This window comes from Salarias fasciatus, assembly GCF_902148845.1.
Source record: "Salarias fasciatus chromosome 7 unlocalized genomic scaffold, fSalaFa1.1 super_scaffold_4, whole genome shotgun sequence".
Lineage (NCBI taxonomy): Eukaryota > Metazoa > Chordata > Actinopteri > Blenniiformes > Blenniidae > Salarias > Salarias fasciatus.
The window spans coordinates 9,037,176-9,057,296 of NW_021941229.1; the positions used below are offsets into that span (position 1 = coordinate 9,037,176).

The 20,121-nt window shown below is 42.2% G+C and overlaps 1 protein-coding gene across 2 annotated transcripts in view; it reads left to right on the forward strand.

Annotated features, from left to right (window-relative positions):
- The window catches only part of epha5 (EPH receptor A5), an 83,545-nt gene that overhangs the window by 15,206 nt on the left and 48,218 nt on the right, over positions 1 to 20,121 (forward strand). For both annotated transcript variants that reach the window (XM_030085699.1, XM_030085698.1), the window contains exon 3: positions 610 to 1,330. In XM_030085699.1, the coding sequence (XP_029941559.1) occupies positions 610 to 1,330 (721 nt within the window). The remainder of the gene's footprint in view (positions 1 to 609; positions 1,331 to 20,121) is intronic.

Here is a 20,121-nt window from a genome sequence, read left to right on the forward strand (position 1 = left end):
AAGAAGAGCTTAAGCACATACAAAGTCCAGTTTTAATCATATCTTCCTTCAATAAATATCAGAATATGTCTATGTAAATGCTTTTGCTCCATTGCCTTGTCAGTAGGCGCTTTATCGCTCTTAGTGTGGGTGCGTGTGTGAATGGGTTAATGTGATTTTTGAAATATAAATTGCTTTGTGGGAGCTAAGGTACGAACACACAATGAGAGCGCCGTCCAGTCTTCCCATTCCAGAGTTATTACTATTCTTATCTCTTGACCTTTTAGGACCTGGGACCTTGGATCTAACGGCATTAAATGATGTGATTAGTTATGTCTGAACCACTGAAGACCGACATGAGGAAGAATGGATTTGTGCATCAAATGCAATTGACTATATTTCATCCAAATCAACACTAATAGTAAACTGAATCCAGGATCAAACATGCTTTGGTTAATTAGATCCTATTTCATTATTTAGTGTTTATTGCCCATAAAATTGAAGAACAGTAGGACTACAAATTAATTTCATGTCAAACTACAGTCCTAAGAGACGTTTCTTCAGGACAATAAAGAATCTGAATGTTTGACTTGATCTGTTTCCAGTCATTCCGTCTTTTCTCTGTCGCAGTGGGAAGAGATCGGCGAGGTGGATGAAAACTACGCCCCCATACACACCTACCAAGTGTGCCGTGTGATGGAGCAGAACCAGAACAACTGGCTCCACACCAACTGGATCCTGACCGAGGGCGCCCAGCGGGTGTTCATCGAGCTCAAGTTCACCCTGAGAGACTGCAACAGCCTGCCCGGCGGGGTCGGCACCTGCAAGGAGACCTTCAACATGTATTACTACGAGACCAACGGCGACGAGGACGAAATGGAGGACGGGGAGATGAGGGACGGCGTGATGATGACCGAGGAGGAAGACCGGGCGCTGAAGGAAAGCAGATACATCAAAATTGACACCATAGCGGCCGACGAGAGCTTCACCGAGCTGGACCTGGGGGACCGGGTCATGAAGCTCAACACCGAAGTCCGTGACCTGGGCCCTCTGACTCGTAAAGGCTTCTACCTGGCGTTTCAGGATTTAGGGGCCTGCATTGCCTTGGTGTCGGTCCGGGTTTTCTACAAACGCTGCCCGTTCTTGGTGAAGAGTTTGGCCGAGTTCCCCGGCACCATCCCCGGCTCGGAGGCCTCTCAGCTGGTGGAGGTGGTGGGGCGCTGCGTCAACAACTCCCTGCCGCTGTACGAGCCTCCCAGGATGCATTGCAGCACGGAGGGGGAGTGGTTGGTGCCCATCGGGAAGTGCGTTTGCCAGCCGGGCTTTGAGGAAATCAACGGATCTTGCCAAGGTGAGATGGAATAGTGTTCTTTAAATATGTGTCATGACCTTTTTTAAATACTCTGGTTTGATTCCTGGCTCAGGTGTTGAGTTAAAATATCTACACAGTCATTCATTAGCTTTTCCTCCGAGTCCCAGTCCAAAACCTTGCATGTCAGATGGCAGGAAAACGTGTGTGATCATCTCTTGTTTGCCATTTGGTGACTTTGCTGACCTGACCAGTGTGAACCCAATGAACTTGAGTGTGAATTCAGTGGATTGATCTTTTTAAAGCGACGTCTCATTTGAAAACCCTTCCATGATCGAATAGTTATTTATAAAACAAAAGTTCTACTCCTCCATCTTTGTTCAGTCATGACATTCATGGTGCTTTTAGGTTTCTGTGTTCACATGCACGGATGTTTCCTTAGGTCGCTATTTCCGCTCTGTATATTTTCATAGCCGTGCATGTGTTTATTTTTGGTATTGTGTGCCCGAGCGTGCACATGGATCTGTTTATTCTCTCACTGAGTGTTTCTTACGGGAGTGCGAGTGTGAGTCTGTGTTTCTCCTCAGATTTAGAGGAGGGTATTCCCCTGAGCCCTGCAGCACTTTGCTGCTCTCATAAAGCCTCTGTTCTGCTCCGTCTTAGACCCGAACGCTCCCGACCGCCGACCTTAACTGCCATTTCCATGGGCAGCCAGGGCCTCTGCATTTTTCTCTGCCTCCATCCTCTCCAATCTTCCTCTGCGCTGTCTTTAAATTACTCAATTTTCCGACTTGCGCTCTACAATCTACTCATGCAAGCGAGAGCAGTTCTGAGTAGCATGGAGGAATTTATAAAAAAAGAAAAAAATCGCAGTGAACGCTTATTGCAGCCGCGGGAAGCTGTGGCGGCACGGGAAAGTGAAATGTGTGATTATTTGGTAGCTCGTGAGGGTTTTGATTTAATCTTCACACAATGCCTTGCAGATCAAGTGTCAGCATGATGTGATGGAGTGAATACACATGGCCAACTCTTGAAAATCACACAGAGATAGATTCTCCAGCTATTCTGAATGTAAGATTATAGGGGAGCTGATTGTGTGCGTGGCGGCGGGGGTTCATTCAAGCATTCTGCATATCAGACTTTTTACTAAACTCATCAGACGATGTGTCCAGAAGGTTTGCTGTAATCAAATGGTGAAATACAGTCGCAAAGAGTGGAGCATCCCTGCAGCAGCTTTGTCAGACACAGAATCTCTGTCGGGAGATCATTAGGAAAATAGCTGTCAGTGGGCCACCGGGCTGCCTCCAGTCATCCCGCCGCAGTCTGAACAGTCAGGCAGACTAATGTTACAGATCTACAGCTGACAGAGCTAAAAAAACTCATAACCTCGTCTTAGCAGCGGTACTCGTACGGAGCTCATTAGCCAGTGTGTATCAGAGATGTGTAACATCAGGGTGTAGCTGTACATGAGGGCAGCCGAGCTTAAATACTGTACTGAGGAAGGAACTTACATGCAGAAAGATTAAAGAACCTCTGAGCAGTGCATGATTTCCACTCATTAGCTTGCCACCCATTAGTGCGCAGCTAATTATGCTTTGCAGACTTCTGTATTGCCACTTCTGGACTCATTTGGTCCAGCCAGTTTTGTTACCTGAGGAAATATGCTGCCAGGACCTGGACTCCATGACTGCCGGTTGATAGAGTTGTGCATCTCTTTCTTTGTTTCGCTTCAGTATCTGTATGCTAATGTGTGGAACATTCAAAATGTTATAGTGCTGCAGTTTTGCTTTCAGCTAGCATTGTGGCGTCAGTCACGGCAACTTGTCTTCCATTTAACAATAATTGCACAAACTAGTGCTGTGCAATTTCTTGCAAATTTATTGTCTCTGCAATATCAACAATTGTAATGCACTTTTTGCAAAAGACTGAACTGTATTTGTTTCTGCACACTATACAGTCATGCACTACACATTAAGATAGTTGACTAATCAGATGGAGCTCTACAGAGCATAATTTCATACATATGTACACATCCATCATATTGATGCCATAGCTAATATTTATATCGCGATCACAATACAAAAGCTGGCATAAATGCATCACTACTGTGGTCATTTCTTAGTTTAAATAATAATAAATGTTGTCATTTACATTGTATAGGGCTTTAATAAGGTGGTGTCTAACACATGATGCCCAGATGGAGGAGCAAATTGTGGATCCAAAAGCTTTACAGCTATTAGTTTGTTATTCATGCCAACACAGCTGCACTGCGCTGGGACCAAAAACTAAGCTGCATGTTTGCTTTTTCGATGATGGATGAAATTGTTTGTATTTAACGAAGCTTTGATGATTCCACCTCTTGAAACGGTGGTATTGCACATCCTGCATGACGGCCGTCAGACTGAAAATCCCCTCTGCTGATTTGCTCAATCTACCCACCATTGATCACATTTAAAAAAAAAATTGCTGAAATTCGCCCTGATCCGATACTGACAGCACGATTATCTGTTCTCTTTATGCCTTTCATGTAAAACACCAGCTCGTTACACTCTGGCTGACAGTCAGCTTCAACACACCGGGAGTGATTTCAGCCTCCGTCAAATGGACAGTAACATACAAACGGTCATTCTTTTGTGTATTCATAAACATTTTACATGGATGTTCAACCACAGGATGTATTTTTGTGTCACATCTCTGATTCTCTGATACATTCTCTGTGTTTGGAACCGTCAGGAACATGGAGAGTAGTAAAATATCTATTTCTCATAACATTTCCATGGAAAAGGGCTCGGTCAGCACGCGGCACAGAGTGCTCTGGAACTGCTCGGGCCGGGTCTCGACAGCACCGAAGATTAAAACTGTGTTGCTTCTGCTGATGTAGACTGAGCCGGGAGGGGAAACGGCCTTAAAAGCAGTGATCAGCTTTGTACACGTACAGACAAAAGGGCTGGTGAGGGTGCTATTCTGATGACGGCGTAATAAAAACCTGACCTCTGATATGGGCCCCAAAGAAACTGACTCATCATAGTTTGTTTTCTGTCTTCTTTTTTTTTTTTTCATGCTGTTGTGGTGCTATAAAGTTTTTTTTTTTACGAATTACCTTCATTCTCATTTTTAATGAGTTTCAGTGTTTTGAATTCCAGGAAGATGAAGGTGTGTGATATGCAAATTTTTGCCATTGGTCTTAGGAATAAAAACATCTCGGGTGCTCACAGTAATGCCATTTATCGTGGTTTTTTTCTTCTTCTTCTTCTTCTCTCTCTTTCTAAATGTAGTCCTTAAACACAATCAAATGCAGTGAAGTGAGTAGGACACACTCCTCAAAATTAATGAAGCTACAGGATGTTTTTTTTTTCTTCTTTTTTCTCTTAGCAGTTTTGCATGCAGATGAGAGCGTTAAACCGACAGCCTTTGAAACCATCTACAGAGAGAAACGTGGCAGGGTTTCCTCTCCGCCAGCTTTGGAACCATATGTGTTCGCTGCCTCGGTAAACACTTTTTCATGTGTGTTTCAGTCACTCGCAGGAGTGTGAAGTGTCGAATTTTGTTTTTTGAGTGCCTGGAGTCCACGCTGCGAGCGGTTATGTATTCACTGTCCTTTTTATGGCGGGTGGTTTCTAGTTGCCTTTCAGAAGTGGATGTTCTGAACATCTGTGGGGCTGGATTTTTCAAACCATCAGTGGGTTTTAGTGCTTTAATTTCAACTGCATTGTGTCTATTTTACCCTCTTAGTAAATGTGTGTGTGTTTTCTGTCTTTTTTTTTTTTTTTTTTTAATTCAAGCTGTTTAAGCAGAGATCCAGCATCGGTAATAACATTTTATTTGATAGCTTGTGTTGACTGTGAATCAGTGGGTTGAAGGTCGGCGCGGCACAATGTGTGTACGCGAGAGGAAATGTGTAAATCTGTGTTGATCCTGGCAGTGTGGGCTGTGTGTGCTGCCCAGTAGAGCATGATTTAATGCAGCCTTTGTAAATGTAGGACAGAACTCATTATGGACGCCTCTCTCTCCTCCTTTTTGTCTCTCTCCTCCCCTCTTCTCTTGCTTTATCTCATTCCCACATCTCTCTGCCCCACTCTTTTCGCCCGTTCCCTTCTTTCTCATTTCCTTTGTATGTCTCTTTCTTCCATTTTTTTTCCTGCTTTAACTGCTTATCATTCACTGTTTCTCCATCCCGCCGTCTCTCTTTGCCATCTAGATTAGCACTCTTCTGCCTTTTTGACTTGTCGGTGTCTTTCACGAGATCCGTCTCCCGCTCTCTCCGCCAACACGCCAACATTACCGTCTTCATATATTTTCATCTTCACCTCCTTCACACAGTCATTCTCACGGATAAGCACTTCTCCCTGAAAACGCACGCCATTTTTATTGGCGAAAAATGCATAAAGCACCAGCACAATGAGAGCTTTTGCACAACACATCTTTCACGATGACGCAACAGAATTGGCCAATTTTCCCCTCAATCCCAAAACAAGTTATATTGCCATGTGTTCCCGCTGTAGGAACAACATGATATTACACCTAAATGACAAAAGAGGTAATTTTATGTCTAGACTCTAACAACCATGACTTTCATTGGCATTTTAACAAAAATAAACATGCTTCTGCCATTGTGTTAGGTTTTAACAGTGATCTCTGTGGTGTCGCACCGATTATGGAAAAAAATTGTAAACTTTTGTTACTTCTTTGGTTTGAGAGCCACTTCCTTTAGATTAACATCCCATTTAGAATCCATCCATTTGTCTATTTATCTATTTATCCAGCTATTGGGGTGTCTCCGTCGGTGTCTGAATAAGTGGTTGTGATTGTGACTAACACTGTAAAGCACTTTGGTGGCTCTTAGATCAGTTGAAAAATGCAATTTAAGTGAACTCCATTTCCCATTTTAGCATTTTAGTGCATCTTTTCTACCTTTTTATTCTACTTAGAGTCTAGAAGTTGCTGGTGTCAATTCATAGCTGACTGAGGGTGAAGGCAGGATTGCCAGTCCATCACATCCGTCACACACTTAGCTTCACTAATCACCTTAATACGTGTGTTTTGGTATTATGGTGGAATCTTGTGTCAGAACTTTCCACTTTAAAGCTTAAGACGGGACTATTGACCACTCCACCATTCTTAAACTCTCCTGCAGCTTTCAGAACCTACGCTACTTGACAACATCCATGGCCCGTGTCTGATAGCTCGGACAGAAATTCATCCTAACGCAGAAATACAGCCATGCAACACTTGCTATTTATTGCTGTTCCTCCGCCATTTCTCAGTTGTCATAAATTTATTTGTCGCTTATGCTGTTTGACAACTGACTTTAGTTTGTCAAGCCTAACGATGACAACATGCCTGCAATGCACATTTATTTACATATAACCTGCGTTGTGATGCCGTTCTGGATACACAAGAAGCAACGCCGTGTCAGACGACATCTAAAGACAGTGGAAGGCGACTGTGTGAGATGTATAGATATGCGCTCAAGTTGAGCCGGGATAATTGGCACAAGCCTGCAGCACTGACAGCCCAGTAAGACTGAAGGGACGAGCGGGACACATCCGCGGACGGACGGACGGATGGATGGATGGACAGAGATATGGGGATAGTACAGAGAGGAGAATTGAAGGCAAAACAATGGGGACACAAGATAAATTGAAGATTTCACACCACAGGGTGTGAGGGCAGACAGACAGAGAGATGGATGAGTGTTGTTTCAGGGGTGATAGCGACGGAGGAAGGATAACCGGGGATAGAAGTGGGCAGATGGATGAAGAGGGAGATAAGAAGGAAGGGGGAGGGCGTAGATTGAGTTCAGTCGTTGCAGATGTGACGGAGGATGAGTGAGTGCTAGACAGAAAGTGGGAATAATGGCTGAATGGAACATTGGGAGAATGGATGAATTATGGGTGAGCTGAATAACGGCTGAATGGGTGATGAGTTTCCTGACAATGCTGCCAGGATGTGACGTTTGACTGAAGCATGAAGAAAACCTGTTTACTGCTATTGTCTCATTTCAGCTATTTATATCATTTCTTTGCCTGCTTTGTTACCCGAGTAGTTAAGAATGAACCATAATCATGCACTCTACAAGATGTCCAACAATAGAGGAGCGATCATCCGTCACAGTGTGCCAGAGTCTAATGTCTCGGTCTGGTAGAGAGCACAAAGTCGAGGCCAAACCAAGTGAAAAAATACCACCAGAACTTCTTCAAGGGATTTAAACCACTCTTTCAAGGTACATGGGGTACGATATGAAGAAAATGTGGCACATGTCATAGAGAGGTATTCAGATTGAACTGGGAAAAATGCACACATTCAAAAAAAATCAGTATTGAGAGGCAATTATTCTCTATTCACTTCTTTTGTCCTCGTGTGGTTTTCAGTATCTATATCTGTATACGTCTTCTTTTCCAAGTGCTGATAGGACTTGGCGAGGTCCCAGCTGTCTCAGCAGGCTTTGCTTTGCAGAATTTACATTCTGCTGTGTGCTTTCTTTTAGATGTTTATTTGCAGAAGAACTCTTTGTGGTTTAAGTAGCCAGATCTTATTACAGAGGATTATGCCTGTACATCCAGATCTTCTTGAAATGCTTTCTGCATCCGCTGTCTTGAAGTGTGAAGGGAAGAGGGAAAAGGAGGAAGAATGCAAGTCACTGAAAATAAATTTGTTATACATTCAAGAAGCAAACAGAGACCATATTCCAAACTGTGGCAAAATCAAGACTTTTCCATTTGAACATTCAATTTTGAGAATGTGCAATCATTATGACGTTCAAATTTGGGCATCAGTGTGGTTTAGTTGTGGCAAAAACAAAATCCCAATGTTATGTCGACTTTGTCTTTGACTTTTTTGTAAGCAATCAATACGTTTCACAGTTCAGATTTGAGCACATTCATGAAATAATAGCAGGAAGATAAGTGAAATATAATAGCACCAACCAAGGCCAGCAACTCGACCTGAAATCACTCAATGAGATGTCAAGTCATATTTCCCAAGCTCTGTTTTGCCACAGCTGAACGATATTGTCTCCTTAGCGTGGAGACGTGTAGCACTGAGCGGGCCAAATGCCCCGATCCTGCAGTGTTAATGAAAACAAAAAATAACTCGCAGGTCTTCCACTGTGAGTCAAACCAATTCCAAACCCAACGGCTTTTTAAATAGCCCATGATTCACCCCTCCGCCAAGTCTCGTCAAAATCCGGCTACACCGGGAGCGTAACCTCCTCTGTGGAGGTAATAAAGCAAATGCTAAATGAATAGTTGAAATGACGAATTGAAGGTTGAATGGGGTATTTGCTGAAATGAGGGTTCTTTGAATGGCGGGGATAATGGCGTTTGAGCCGGGAGAAATGTTGTAATGATAGTGAAAGAGCTAAATGATATATTGCAAGAGTGGAACAGGGATTTGGAAGGAGTCTGCACTGATGGGATAAGGGCCGCATTCAGTGTTTGCGAAAGATGGGATAAGGGCTGACCGGGATGTTGGAGTGACACGATAAGAGCCGAATGACGAGTTTTGAAGATGAAAACGGGGAGGAATGGAAGTGTGGGATTCACTCCGCTGTGATGTTGGGATTCCAGCTGCACCGCGGAGGAAGCTGGGGGATGGTAGGAGGAGACGCAGGAAGAGAGAGAGGACAAGATAAGGAACGCAACTGGAAAATGGAAAAACAGGACGACTGCGGGTGTCAGCTTTTTAAAAGAATTACTTGGAGTTTTCCCTCGAAGAGCTGTGAAATCGAAGAGTATTTTGTTCGTTAAGCGTGTCACGGGGAGAGCTGGATCCTCCCTCGACGATACTTTGTTTCGGCGGCGGGGCTCCCCCGGTGTTCCTCTGTGTTTGCCTGCTTGTCAGACGTCACTGCAGCACATGTCAAACTCTATCTGGTCACGCTGACTGTGGCGCTGCCGTCAGAATCTGTCGCACCGGCTTCGAAACGCGAGGAAGCTTTCTGCCCCCCCCTAGGGAATTCTGGGATAGAGAACGAGCAGCTCACACTTGCTTGTGGTTGATGCAGTGACAAGGGGGTATTACTGTTGCACTGCGTTACAGAAGAGACGCACATCTGTCATTACAATCAGATTTATCATCAAGGACTGATAGCTTTAATATCACCTTGCTGTGGCTGTTTTATTTATTCCTTTTCTTTATGATGACGTACAACGATGGTGCAATTCCTGAGAATTTCACCAAACATGGCCACAATTTTTTTGGCAGGGAACAAGGAAAAGCACCATAATTGTATCTTCTGCAGATGCTCCAGTTATTTCCTCCTCTCCCCAAAGACGGAGAAGGCATGTGACCTCCTCAGCTGACCACTGTGCCGGGGTTTCCTCCTGTTGGATGGCCTCCAGGCTTCATTTATTTACCGCATGTCCACTATGAGACGGAACGGCCGCAGATTTGAAGACGTTAGAGATGCAATGTTAAGGAAATCTGATCCACCTGGTGACACGGTGGTCACATTGGTACATATCCAATAATTATCTGATTTTTTTCCAACATATGTCTGTGTGTGATCTCAGAATATTTCAGTGCATTCATAAGAGCCAAATAAGAGCAAAAAATTGGATTTTTGTCACATTACACTGACAAATGCAGCCTTTAACTTGATGTTTTGTATTTCTGTTAAGTCTCTGTTCCTTTTCTTCAAAGTCCCTCAGTACAAGTGAATTTGAGTGTTTTGAAGTGAATTCAGTTGTTGCGATTATTCTCTCAATTAAATGTAGCTGTGATCCCTTTAAATCAGGGGAGTCGAACACATTTTAATTCAGGGACCGCATGCAGCTCAATATCATCTTGAGTGGAACAGACTGGTAAAATAATGCCAGAACATTTCAATCTTTCCTTGTTGTGGCGAAGAGAGATGTCAACATCTTCACAAAACCAAAAATTATTAGACTACTACAAAAATGTAATTAATATATGGGGAAAAACTATTTAAAATTGTTATTATCCTCGCATATTTTGTGTGTCTTGTTTTCACTTTCAAAAAGCACAGGAAACAGTGTAAACAAACAAGCATCAGATTATTTTGTGTGGTACAGAAATGTGAACGTAATCCTGTTTCGTAGAGATTCCTCTCAGATTACTGTTGAAACAGTGTCACTGGATGCAAAGCTTGCAGCTTAAAATCTTCAAATCTGATTAGAAGTCACTGGACCCCGAACACCTGCTTATTAAAATTTTTCACCTGCATCCGCGTCTTTAAAATCTTTATCATTGCAGTTGGGGCATTCAGTCGCCCTTCAGGAAATAGAAGCCCTGCCGTCCGTCGGTAATGGTGAACGATAGCATACAAAAGAAAAAAAAAAAAAACCCCAGCGAGTGGCAGGAAACCATCATCTCCTGAAATATGAATTGACTGGATTTATCAGGGAAGGAGATGCCATTCATCTTTTTACATGTTGTTCAATCAGAAGTTCCAAATGGCTTCTTTCACCAAACTCTCTCTCCTCCGGCGTCTCTCCCTCTCTCCCCGCTTCCCTCCATCATTTTCTCCCGGCCCCCTTTCTCCATCACCCCATCATCTCACCGCCGTGATGCTGTCATGACAACTAAAGTGCTTCCTGAGTGCTTGTTGGGTAAACTGACTTTCCCAGAAGTGCTTCCTCCCTTTTACCCTTCCCCCCCGCCAACATGCATACACATCTACGCGTTTCTTCCTGTACTGGTGAGGAACTGAACGGATGCAGCACGCTGCACACCCTTGATCCGCAGTCATAGCCGGCATCCGTCATCAAACTTTATTATTAGACGCAAAAATTAAATTCACAAACCTGCATCGGATGCCTGAAAACAAATGTTTCTTTTAAAAAAAAAACATAATGTCCTCGCAAGTATAGAAACACGGGAGCTCACACACACACGCAGACACATTCCTGTAGTCTGTAAAATATTAATAAAATGCTTGATTCAGCAGCGCGAGCTTCTTTCCATGAAAGCCTGCTTGTCTCCAGAGTCCCGGTCAGTGATGGCTGGATGGTTGTTGGATTGGTCGTTAGCCACATTTTTAATGTATTTAGGTCGGGTAACGCCTCCTGCAAATGAAACACTACACAACATGATACTAAACAATCATGCCATCGACACATGGCGTGGTTTGTTCCACTCTTGACTCAAACTGAGAATGATACGACTGTGCGTGTGTGCTTTTGTTTTCGTTCCTATTTTTGACTCTTAAAAAAAAAATGTGGATAGATTTACAAACTCAAATCTTAGCTTGGCTTGCTTAGCTAATCATGCATGTATCACAGCTATATATTATTAAAGATGTTGAAAACTGGGAAGCGGTGACACATGACCTATAAATGTCTTTAAATGTTCTTTTTCTTTCCTGGAAATGCAAGTGAAGTGTATTTATTTTGCAAACAACTGAGAAAAGAGGCTGTACAAATTCCTGAAAACATACTAACTAGTTACTTTAAAATGAAACTGAGCTGTCAGCAGTGTGTGTAAGATGAAGTTGCATGTTATTTTTAACACCATCACCACAACACCAGTTAATAATTTTATTTCAAGCTAAATGTTCCAGGTTTGAACCCGGAAAGACTTTGTCCCGATTCCGAACATCGCCAATGTAAATCTGTGCAGATTAGTTATGGTTCCAAAATATTTAGAAAGACTTTCCTCTGCAAGAATCTACTCGTGCACATTCTTCATCTCCTGACTTCTCCTCTCGGGAGCATTGTGATCCCGCTGTGTACCTGATTTATGAATGAATGCAGCCTGCAGAGGTTCGGCGCATTGACACAGACAGATATGTGGAAAGTAAATCGATGTCAATGTAATATGTGATCCGGTGTCACGCTTGCTGGTTGAATTCCTTTTTCCCAGCCCCAACGTATCTGGTCAGCATAACTTGACATCTGATTGATCATTTCTCGTTCCCATCTGGACTTTCACTGGGCCAGTAAATTGGTTTTTGCTCAAAAAGTATTGCAACTCTCTTGACCTCTCGGTTTCTGCTTGTGGCCTGATTGTGAGAATAAATGTGTGGCGAACAATGACCTCCTCTGTCATCTCGCAGACAGGAAAACCCTATTGACTGGGTTGTATATTATTATGGTATTATCATCCGTCTTGGTTTGTGTTCACACACAGGCGTGCACGAATATGAGCATGCACAAACACATGCATGCATGCCGGGGCATGCACATCAGCAGCAATAAAACACGCAGAGGGATGAAGCTCACGCACACACACACACACACGAAAAGACACACACAGAGGCCGTGTTTGTGTTTCTTTGGCTGTAGTTTGCTGTGGGACAAATACAGGAAAAGGATATTTACTGCCTTTCCTCGTCGTGTTTATTAGTTCACAATAGTATCTGCTAACAATACATGCATTGCATTGAAACCCAGCTTGGTCGGTCTGTTGGATTTTTTTTCTGTTGAAGTTTACTTTGCTGTCAGTCTCGCTGCCTCTGTGGTCAGTTAGAGAAGCAACAGGAAAGATGAATATATGAGTGAATGACTCTTGGATTGATATTTTGTTCAATTTTATAGATCTCTATTTATAGAATCGAGCCACAGGTCTAGTTAAGCAGTGAGAGGTCTGCAATAATTGTTAAATTGTTGCGGCTGCCTCTTTTTGTGCATGTTGCATTTTATGTGCACTTGTTGGGTCGGACTCCTCCCGGAGCCACGGGGTAATATACTGCTCTCGGTCACAGAGGAAAGCGCTCAGTGACTGTCACTTTGCAGCAGACATCAGCTGGTATCCAGGCCTCTAAGGGGGGTAAAAGAATGATACTGGAAGGAAAAGGGCTGAGAGTAGAAACTTAAACATATAAAATGTGATAAGTGATACTTTTTCTTCTCTTTTTGTTGAAAAATAGTCATCTTTATAGCTATTTAGAGTATTTTTTTGGATGATACATTCAATCAGTTGTAACCTTTTGAGAAAATTGACTTAATTGGATCTAATAACAAATATGTGTATATATATATATATATATATATATATATATATATATATATATATATATATATATATATATATATATATATATATATATATATGTATGTATACACTAAACTGACATTCCAAAACCACATCCAGCATTAACATCAGTCAGTGGTTTGTGCCCTGACACAAAAAAGTTTAGTCTAGTTTATCTACATTGTTCTGTGGCTTTATTAAAACTATTTGATTCATATTCTGACAGAAGATGATCTCTAGTGCAGGGGTGTCAAACATAAGGCCCATGGACCAAAACTACAACACAAGAGGTTCCAATTTGGCCTGTGAATCTACCAAACAAATTGTGGAAATTTCAAACAAAATACTTTTATTTATTTATTTTTTGCAGATTTATCTAGATTAGTGGACACAACACAGCATAGCTCAAGGTTTTCTGTCTACTTTGTCGATACAGAAGTAAATATTCAATTGGACCAGTTGGAAATGTGAATGCTTATTGAATCATGAATCTAATTAGCATCACTTTAGGACCTACAGAATACATGAAAAAGAAAACAGCTGAATTTATTGAAACTACAGCTCATTATTCCAGGCGAGCAGTCTGGTGTGAAAGGCTTTTGAGGTTATCGTTTGCAATTATTCGACATTTCATTATTAAGACTTTTGAAGATTTATACTGGAAACTGTATACATTCTGGGCATGTTCTTCTTCATGCATTAAAACTGGGATTTCCCTTTAGATTCTCATTTTCTTTGAAGTCAAGATTGACTCTGTTTTGAACAAAGATTAAACCGTCATGTTTTTGTTTCACCGTTCTTTAATCCTGCCGGTGTGATCGTTCTCATTGGTTCTGGATTGGGTGGGAAATATATCTCTCAAGCAAAATCCTTGAAGCAGATTGTTAAATGGTCCAGGAAGCTGATCAGGGAGTCACCGCTGAACATCAGTTAAGGGCAGTTAACCAAATCCATTCCAAATGGTGATTCCCTCCATTTATACAGTGACTTCCATCTCCGTCCTTCTGGTCAGGCTTTTCGTTTCATAAAGGTGGCTGAAAACAAAATAAAAAGAAACCCAGTGCATATTTTGAGCTATTTGTCGGTACAGGTATATAATATTGATAGTTGTTTGAGTGGATTTAAATTATAAATCTTAATATTCAGATCTCTCTGGATCCAAGGCTCCTACCAATGAATTTAAATCCTATGTTGATTCACACTATGTGGTCCTTCACTTTGACTTCTGTGTCAGTTTAGCCCCCCACCCAGCTCGGTGTGTCTCTTTCTCTCTGCCTTAATCGCTCTCTCTCTCTCTCTCTCTAATCCCACCAAACGACAGCCAGTCATATAAATCAACATGTTTACAGTGAAATGTTTCCAATTAAAGAGGACGTTCGTTAAGAAGCATCAACGGACACTGCTGGAGCCTTAATTGCCTGGGACGCCGGTGTGTGATGCATATTAATTACGTATTAACCTCGAACTCACAAGACACACACACACACACGCACACACACATCCAGGCACATTGGTGTGTATTGCATATTAAATACCTATTAGCCTTTGTGCTGTGCATTAAGAGCTGCGTGGCATCAGAAAGACAGCTTGCCCAAGGGCGACACACATGCACACGTGCACACACAACACACACCCCCCAGTACCAAACTCCCACACATTAATACCACCATAGCTGTCTATTCAGGCTGCATTCACAATGAGAAATGAGCAATTTCTCTTTGCCGCTCGTGACCATCACTAATCCCACCACAGAATGTGCGTCTTTGTGTGTTCAGGTGGAAATGTTCATTTACGAGTGGGCGTGTCCCCTTCAAAACTCAAAGCGCCCCGATCGGTCCTGTCCTTGGGTCTAATGGGAGACTTCGAACATCTGAGACGTGAACACAAAGAGAATCTAACAAATTTGACACACATTTCTTTTTGCAAGTCAAGAGCTTAACCTATAATTTCCGCATGCAATTTTAGGGGCTATGGGAATAAACATCAAGTTGTCGTAAAGCATTGAAAATGCAATTGTTGTACGTGCAATGGGGTGGAATGAATACTGATTGATGAGCAGACTGTGACTAAACCAAATTAGATCCAGATGATCATGAAAACAGTGAGCAGTATTCACACTGTTCAGATTTAATAGATGTTTGCTGCATTACTACAACACACTTGGCTGAACAGGATAACTGTCTTTGTGTTTCACACAGGAAGTCAGTGGAAGGACGTCATCAGTGTTTCTGCATCCAGAGCTTTATACATGTACTTTAATGTTGCACATAGACGTTAATGTTACTTTAATCTATATGTTTATATTTTATCGATATTTATCTGAAAATGTAAGCCAAATTAATTGAGATAAGAATAAGAATTTTTCAAATATGTAGTGGTTAGCACACATGCCTTACATTAGGAGTATGATTCCAGGCTTGGTGTGTAGGGTATGCATGTTATCCCTGGCCTCGAGTGAGTTTTCAGGTGTAGTTTCCATAGATGGAGTTTTTATCGCCTCAATTCAGGTGAATTAAATGAATTTTTGTTTCATAAGTTTCACATTTTGATGGGAACATGTTGAAAATGATGTTCATTTACACATAATGCAGAAGAACTATTTATACCACAGTTGTGTTTCACGTGCGCGGTAACAGCGTTTCAGAAATGTTTTGTTTTCAGCCGTTTACACTGATATGGAGTTGGAGGGTTTTTGAAAACTTCCACCTCGGGGAGCCATTTTAAAAAAAATTGTGTTTTCAGTGGCTCTGAGCACCATTGTTTCTTTAAACAGACAACCCGAACAGTTATGACAGTTTTTCAGTTTCACTTGAAAACTTTGTCATGTAAACTCAATAATCCTCAGTTGTTTTGGAGTAAACATTGACAGAGATAACTGAATGTGGTCACTGCTTTTCGTTGAGAATCATTAAGACGATAACAGAGTAGGCATTTATCAATAGCGTTCATCAGATTAACAGTATCGACTATTCCAAAAACACTGCAGTGTTTTCCGTGCCTTTAAACCAATAACATATAGGGAACACATATAGAACAATAACATATTTGGCACATAAAACTCTGATTTCAGAGCGCCGTGCGCTTCTGCGGAGTAGATTTTGTTCACACTTTATCATTTAGCTTTGCCGCCACAATAGATTGGATCACGGTTTGTAATTTTGTCCTGTTATTTTGTACAAGCCGTTTTCCCCACATTGCTGCGAAAAGTCCTGTGCTTGAAATCCAGTTGCCATTTAACTGACATTTAGACACATGTTTTCATGCTGTCTGCTCCTGTCCTGACAGTTTACACCATGGACCTTAAGGCTGCCCTTCAGCTGAGGTTTGGGTCTTAGATTCCAGACAGTACATTCATGTTCTTTTTTTTCTTTCTATTTTTTTTTTTTTGCTCTCAGTGGCATTTTAATGGCTTTTCCCTTTTCCCAGTTCCAGCCTCCAGCTTGACCTTCATGTCCTCTGACTGCCTCCGAAACCCTTAAACACGTAATTAAGTGATGATGGTGGAATTGCTTCGCGACGTTGCTGTGTGGTAATTTTGCAATCAGGCCATCATGTCATGTCAAACAATACACGTCTGTATTTCATCCCCACACACGTTCCTCATCCGTTTGCCTGCAGAGCATAGATAATCTGTTTACCCCGGATGGAAACGAGCCAGAATTAATGACAATAAATACCTAAACATCTACTTCATTTGTGCTTATTAGTCAACTGGAATTGCTTTTTATTAAAGTGACATGCAGTGGGATTTTTTTTTTCTTCACACTCATTTGCACATTTTAATTGCAAATGTTTATGTCATTCTCATAATCATTTGCAACTTCCAGGGAGAAAACAGCATCCCCCATGCATTATTTTATTTTAATCAGAGCACATCATCTTATCTTTGACAGCACAAACGTCTATCGCTTTATGCTAATATGAAAAATCTGGATGGCAAAGTGTTTGATTTTGCACTGTTTTTCCACGTTCGCTTTTGCAGAAACAGAGACTGTCAAAGTAATCTCATGTGTTTGCTTCTTGGATTGTATAGTTAGCTGCGTCCGGTATATTCCCATTGTGCGGAGGAATAAATAGAAGAGCTGAGAAGCTATTCTGAAGTGTGACAGCTGGCCGCGGCCGTGGCCAGGAGACAAAGAAAGTGTTAAAGCGGGAGAAAGTTAAAACTTGTACAACAGGAAAGCCAAGTGGGGAGCCGTCAGAGTGCCACACTGTGCCCACACCATACTGTTTGACTGACGGCTGAACTTTGGGGAGTGCGGCACCGACACAGCGGGCGGCGAGCGGCTCACCAGAAATAAAAAAAAATAAAAAAGGGGGGGTGTGTAAATAAATAAAAATAATCAGGGATATGCTGGCATTACTTCTGAGTTATCTTGAATTATTAGGGAGTTCCTTTTAGCTTCTTAACTGAAATATTTGCGCGTGTTCAGGCTGCGCTCTCTGCATGTGTGTCTGTGTGAAATGAGCTGCCAGTCCTTCTTTATTGATTCGGCCATGGGGCTTTTGAGGATGGAGTCAAGGGGAGCTGCAGTCCAGACAATGGCAATAAATCTGGACCATAAACGCTATTGTGTGTATGTGGCAGCAGGCTGACAAAGGATTAGGTGTGTCCTACTGCCCTGCATTGAGCACACGCACACACGCACACAAGCACCATGTAATGTGGTCTTACATTCATTGACTGGATTCATTAATCGTTTATTTGGGTATTGATTTCAATGATGAATTTATTGTATTTGATAAACCGGGTTAACTGGTGCATCTAACAATAACTCAAAAAGCGCAACCAGGTTCATTTTCAATAAGCAAAAATGCCCTTCTGAACTTTCCCCATATTTTATGTTGGCTTTGTCTAAATTCATCAGCTTTATTTATGCTTGTATGTGAGAGAACTTTTCTTGTCGATGGGTATTTTCTTGCAGAACAAGATGACTAAAACATATGGCCAAAAAGAGAAGAGATATACTGTCCGTCAGTGGTGAAAGTTACATCAGTCATCTACACCTTTAAATGTTTGCATCTGGCTCTTGTTTCACATGAAAGCCTTGATGAGCATGACCCATATAGGCCTACAGTTTATTTCATAAATCATGAAAAAAAAAAATCAATCGAAGTTCAACTTTGGGATTCGTTAACTGATTAATGAATCTGATTTTCTTCTGGAACAATTTGGCTTTAGAACAACTGTCAGAAAGCAGTAAAGTCTTTGTTTCTGGGTGAAAACCCTGATATTGTGAATATATAAGCAATGATGTCATTGTTAAAGTGCTAATATCAGTAATTAAGTTGTAAGATAGGTGTAGTATAAATGATTGTAAAGGTGGTTTACCTCAATGTTCTTGATAATCCTGATCATTATTTACATTTTGCACCATTAGATGGTTTAAATGATACAGCTGTGGACTCTTCATTCTGACTCCTGCATAAAGAAAAAAAAAACAGACCAAAATGTAAATCTTTTCACATGTGAATTAACCAAACCCTGAAGGCGAACATTAGCGTCTGTGCTCTGCTGAGCATAAATTATGTCATCGTCCGTATCGCTGTCTGTCCTCTCGAAAACTAGGCCAGCCTCACGAGCGCCTCAAAAACAACATATTGAGGGTTTTGCGCGGCGTTCCTCCGAGCCCAGTGCGTTTTCGGTCAGAGCTGCGTTCGTGCGATTGCATGTGAATCCGAGGTGAGACTCGGAGCGATCCCGGGCAGAGGGAGAATTTTTCAGGCCTAATGTTCCATGACAACAGACCAAGGTTCCGTCAAGGTGAATCAGAGCCACCGTCGCCTAATGACCGACACACACACACACACACACACACACACACACACACACACACACACACACACACACACACACACACACACACACACACACAGCCTCTCCTCTTTTGTCTCTTCCCGCCTCCTCTTTTCTCTCTTTGCCTCGTAAACTTCCCTTTTTCCACCTCCCTGTTTTCTCGGCACTGCGATTCTTAATCACGGCTGCAATCTGATTGCAAACAAGCAAAAGAGGCTCCTAAACCTCCGAGGAACCTTGGTTGCTCACATTTCTCCCCCCACTTTCCCGTCTTCTCCGGTTGTCATTGACTGCACAATAATCCGTGAACACAGTTTTATCAAAAGTCTTCTAATGTATCTGTCGGGACCTGACAGCGGAGTCGTGAAGAAGACGAGGACGCCGAGGCTTCGGGGGCGGCGGCGGCGGCGGGGTGGGCAGTGCAGCCAAGGCGACAGAGATCGTTGATGTATTCTCGCGTGTTAACATTCAGAGTGCATCACCCTCCTGTCTACCTGCCCCACTTAGATCAGCCATCTGAGAGTGTGTGTGTGTGTTTGTGTGTGTGTTTGGTGTGGGAGGAAGAGACACTCTTCTCTGTCTCTGTGCTCCTGCTTCTTGTTTGTATACGCGCTGCACATATGGGATCAATATTGTGCAGCAGATGCAAGTGCAAAGTCTTAATCAGGAGGTGGTTATGAATCAGTGAAGCCCACAGAATGTGGGGAAAAAAAACTTTTTCTTTAATGGAGACAAAAGCTCTTGGAGGGAACAAGGTTTGTGTGGGTTGGAAATGAAGTTTGAAAGAAAAACTGTGACAAATTTTGGTTTAATTTCAGCTCTGAGGATTTGTATACAAATCTCTGATGAGAAGCTCTGAAACAACAAAACCACCCAGAGAAATGTTTCTGCTGCGATGCCGACCTCTTTTTTTGATTTATTTAGTTTTTCAAATGGAATAACCACGTCGCCCTGCTTTTTCCTCCCCCCCTTCCCTTTTTATTTTTACCTCTCCCCATGACCCCCTTCTCGCTTTTCTGTCTGTACGTCGACTCTTATCGCCTCATCTCTTCCCCAAACGCTCCACGGCGTCTTCTCCTTCCCGCCTCCCTCCTTCCCTTTC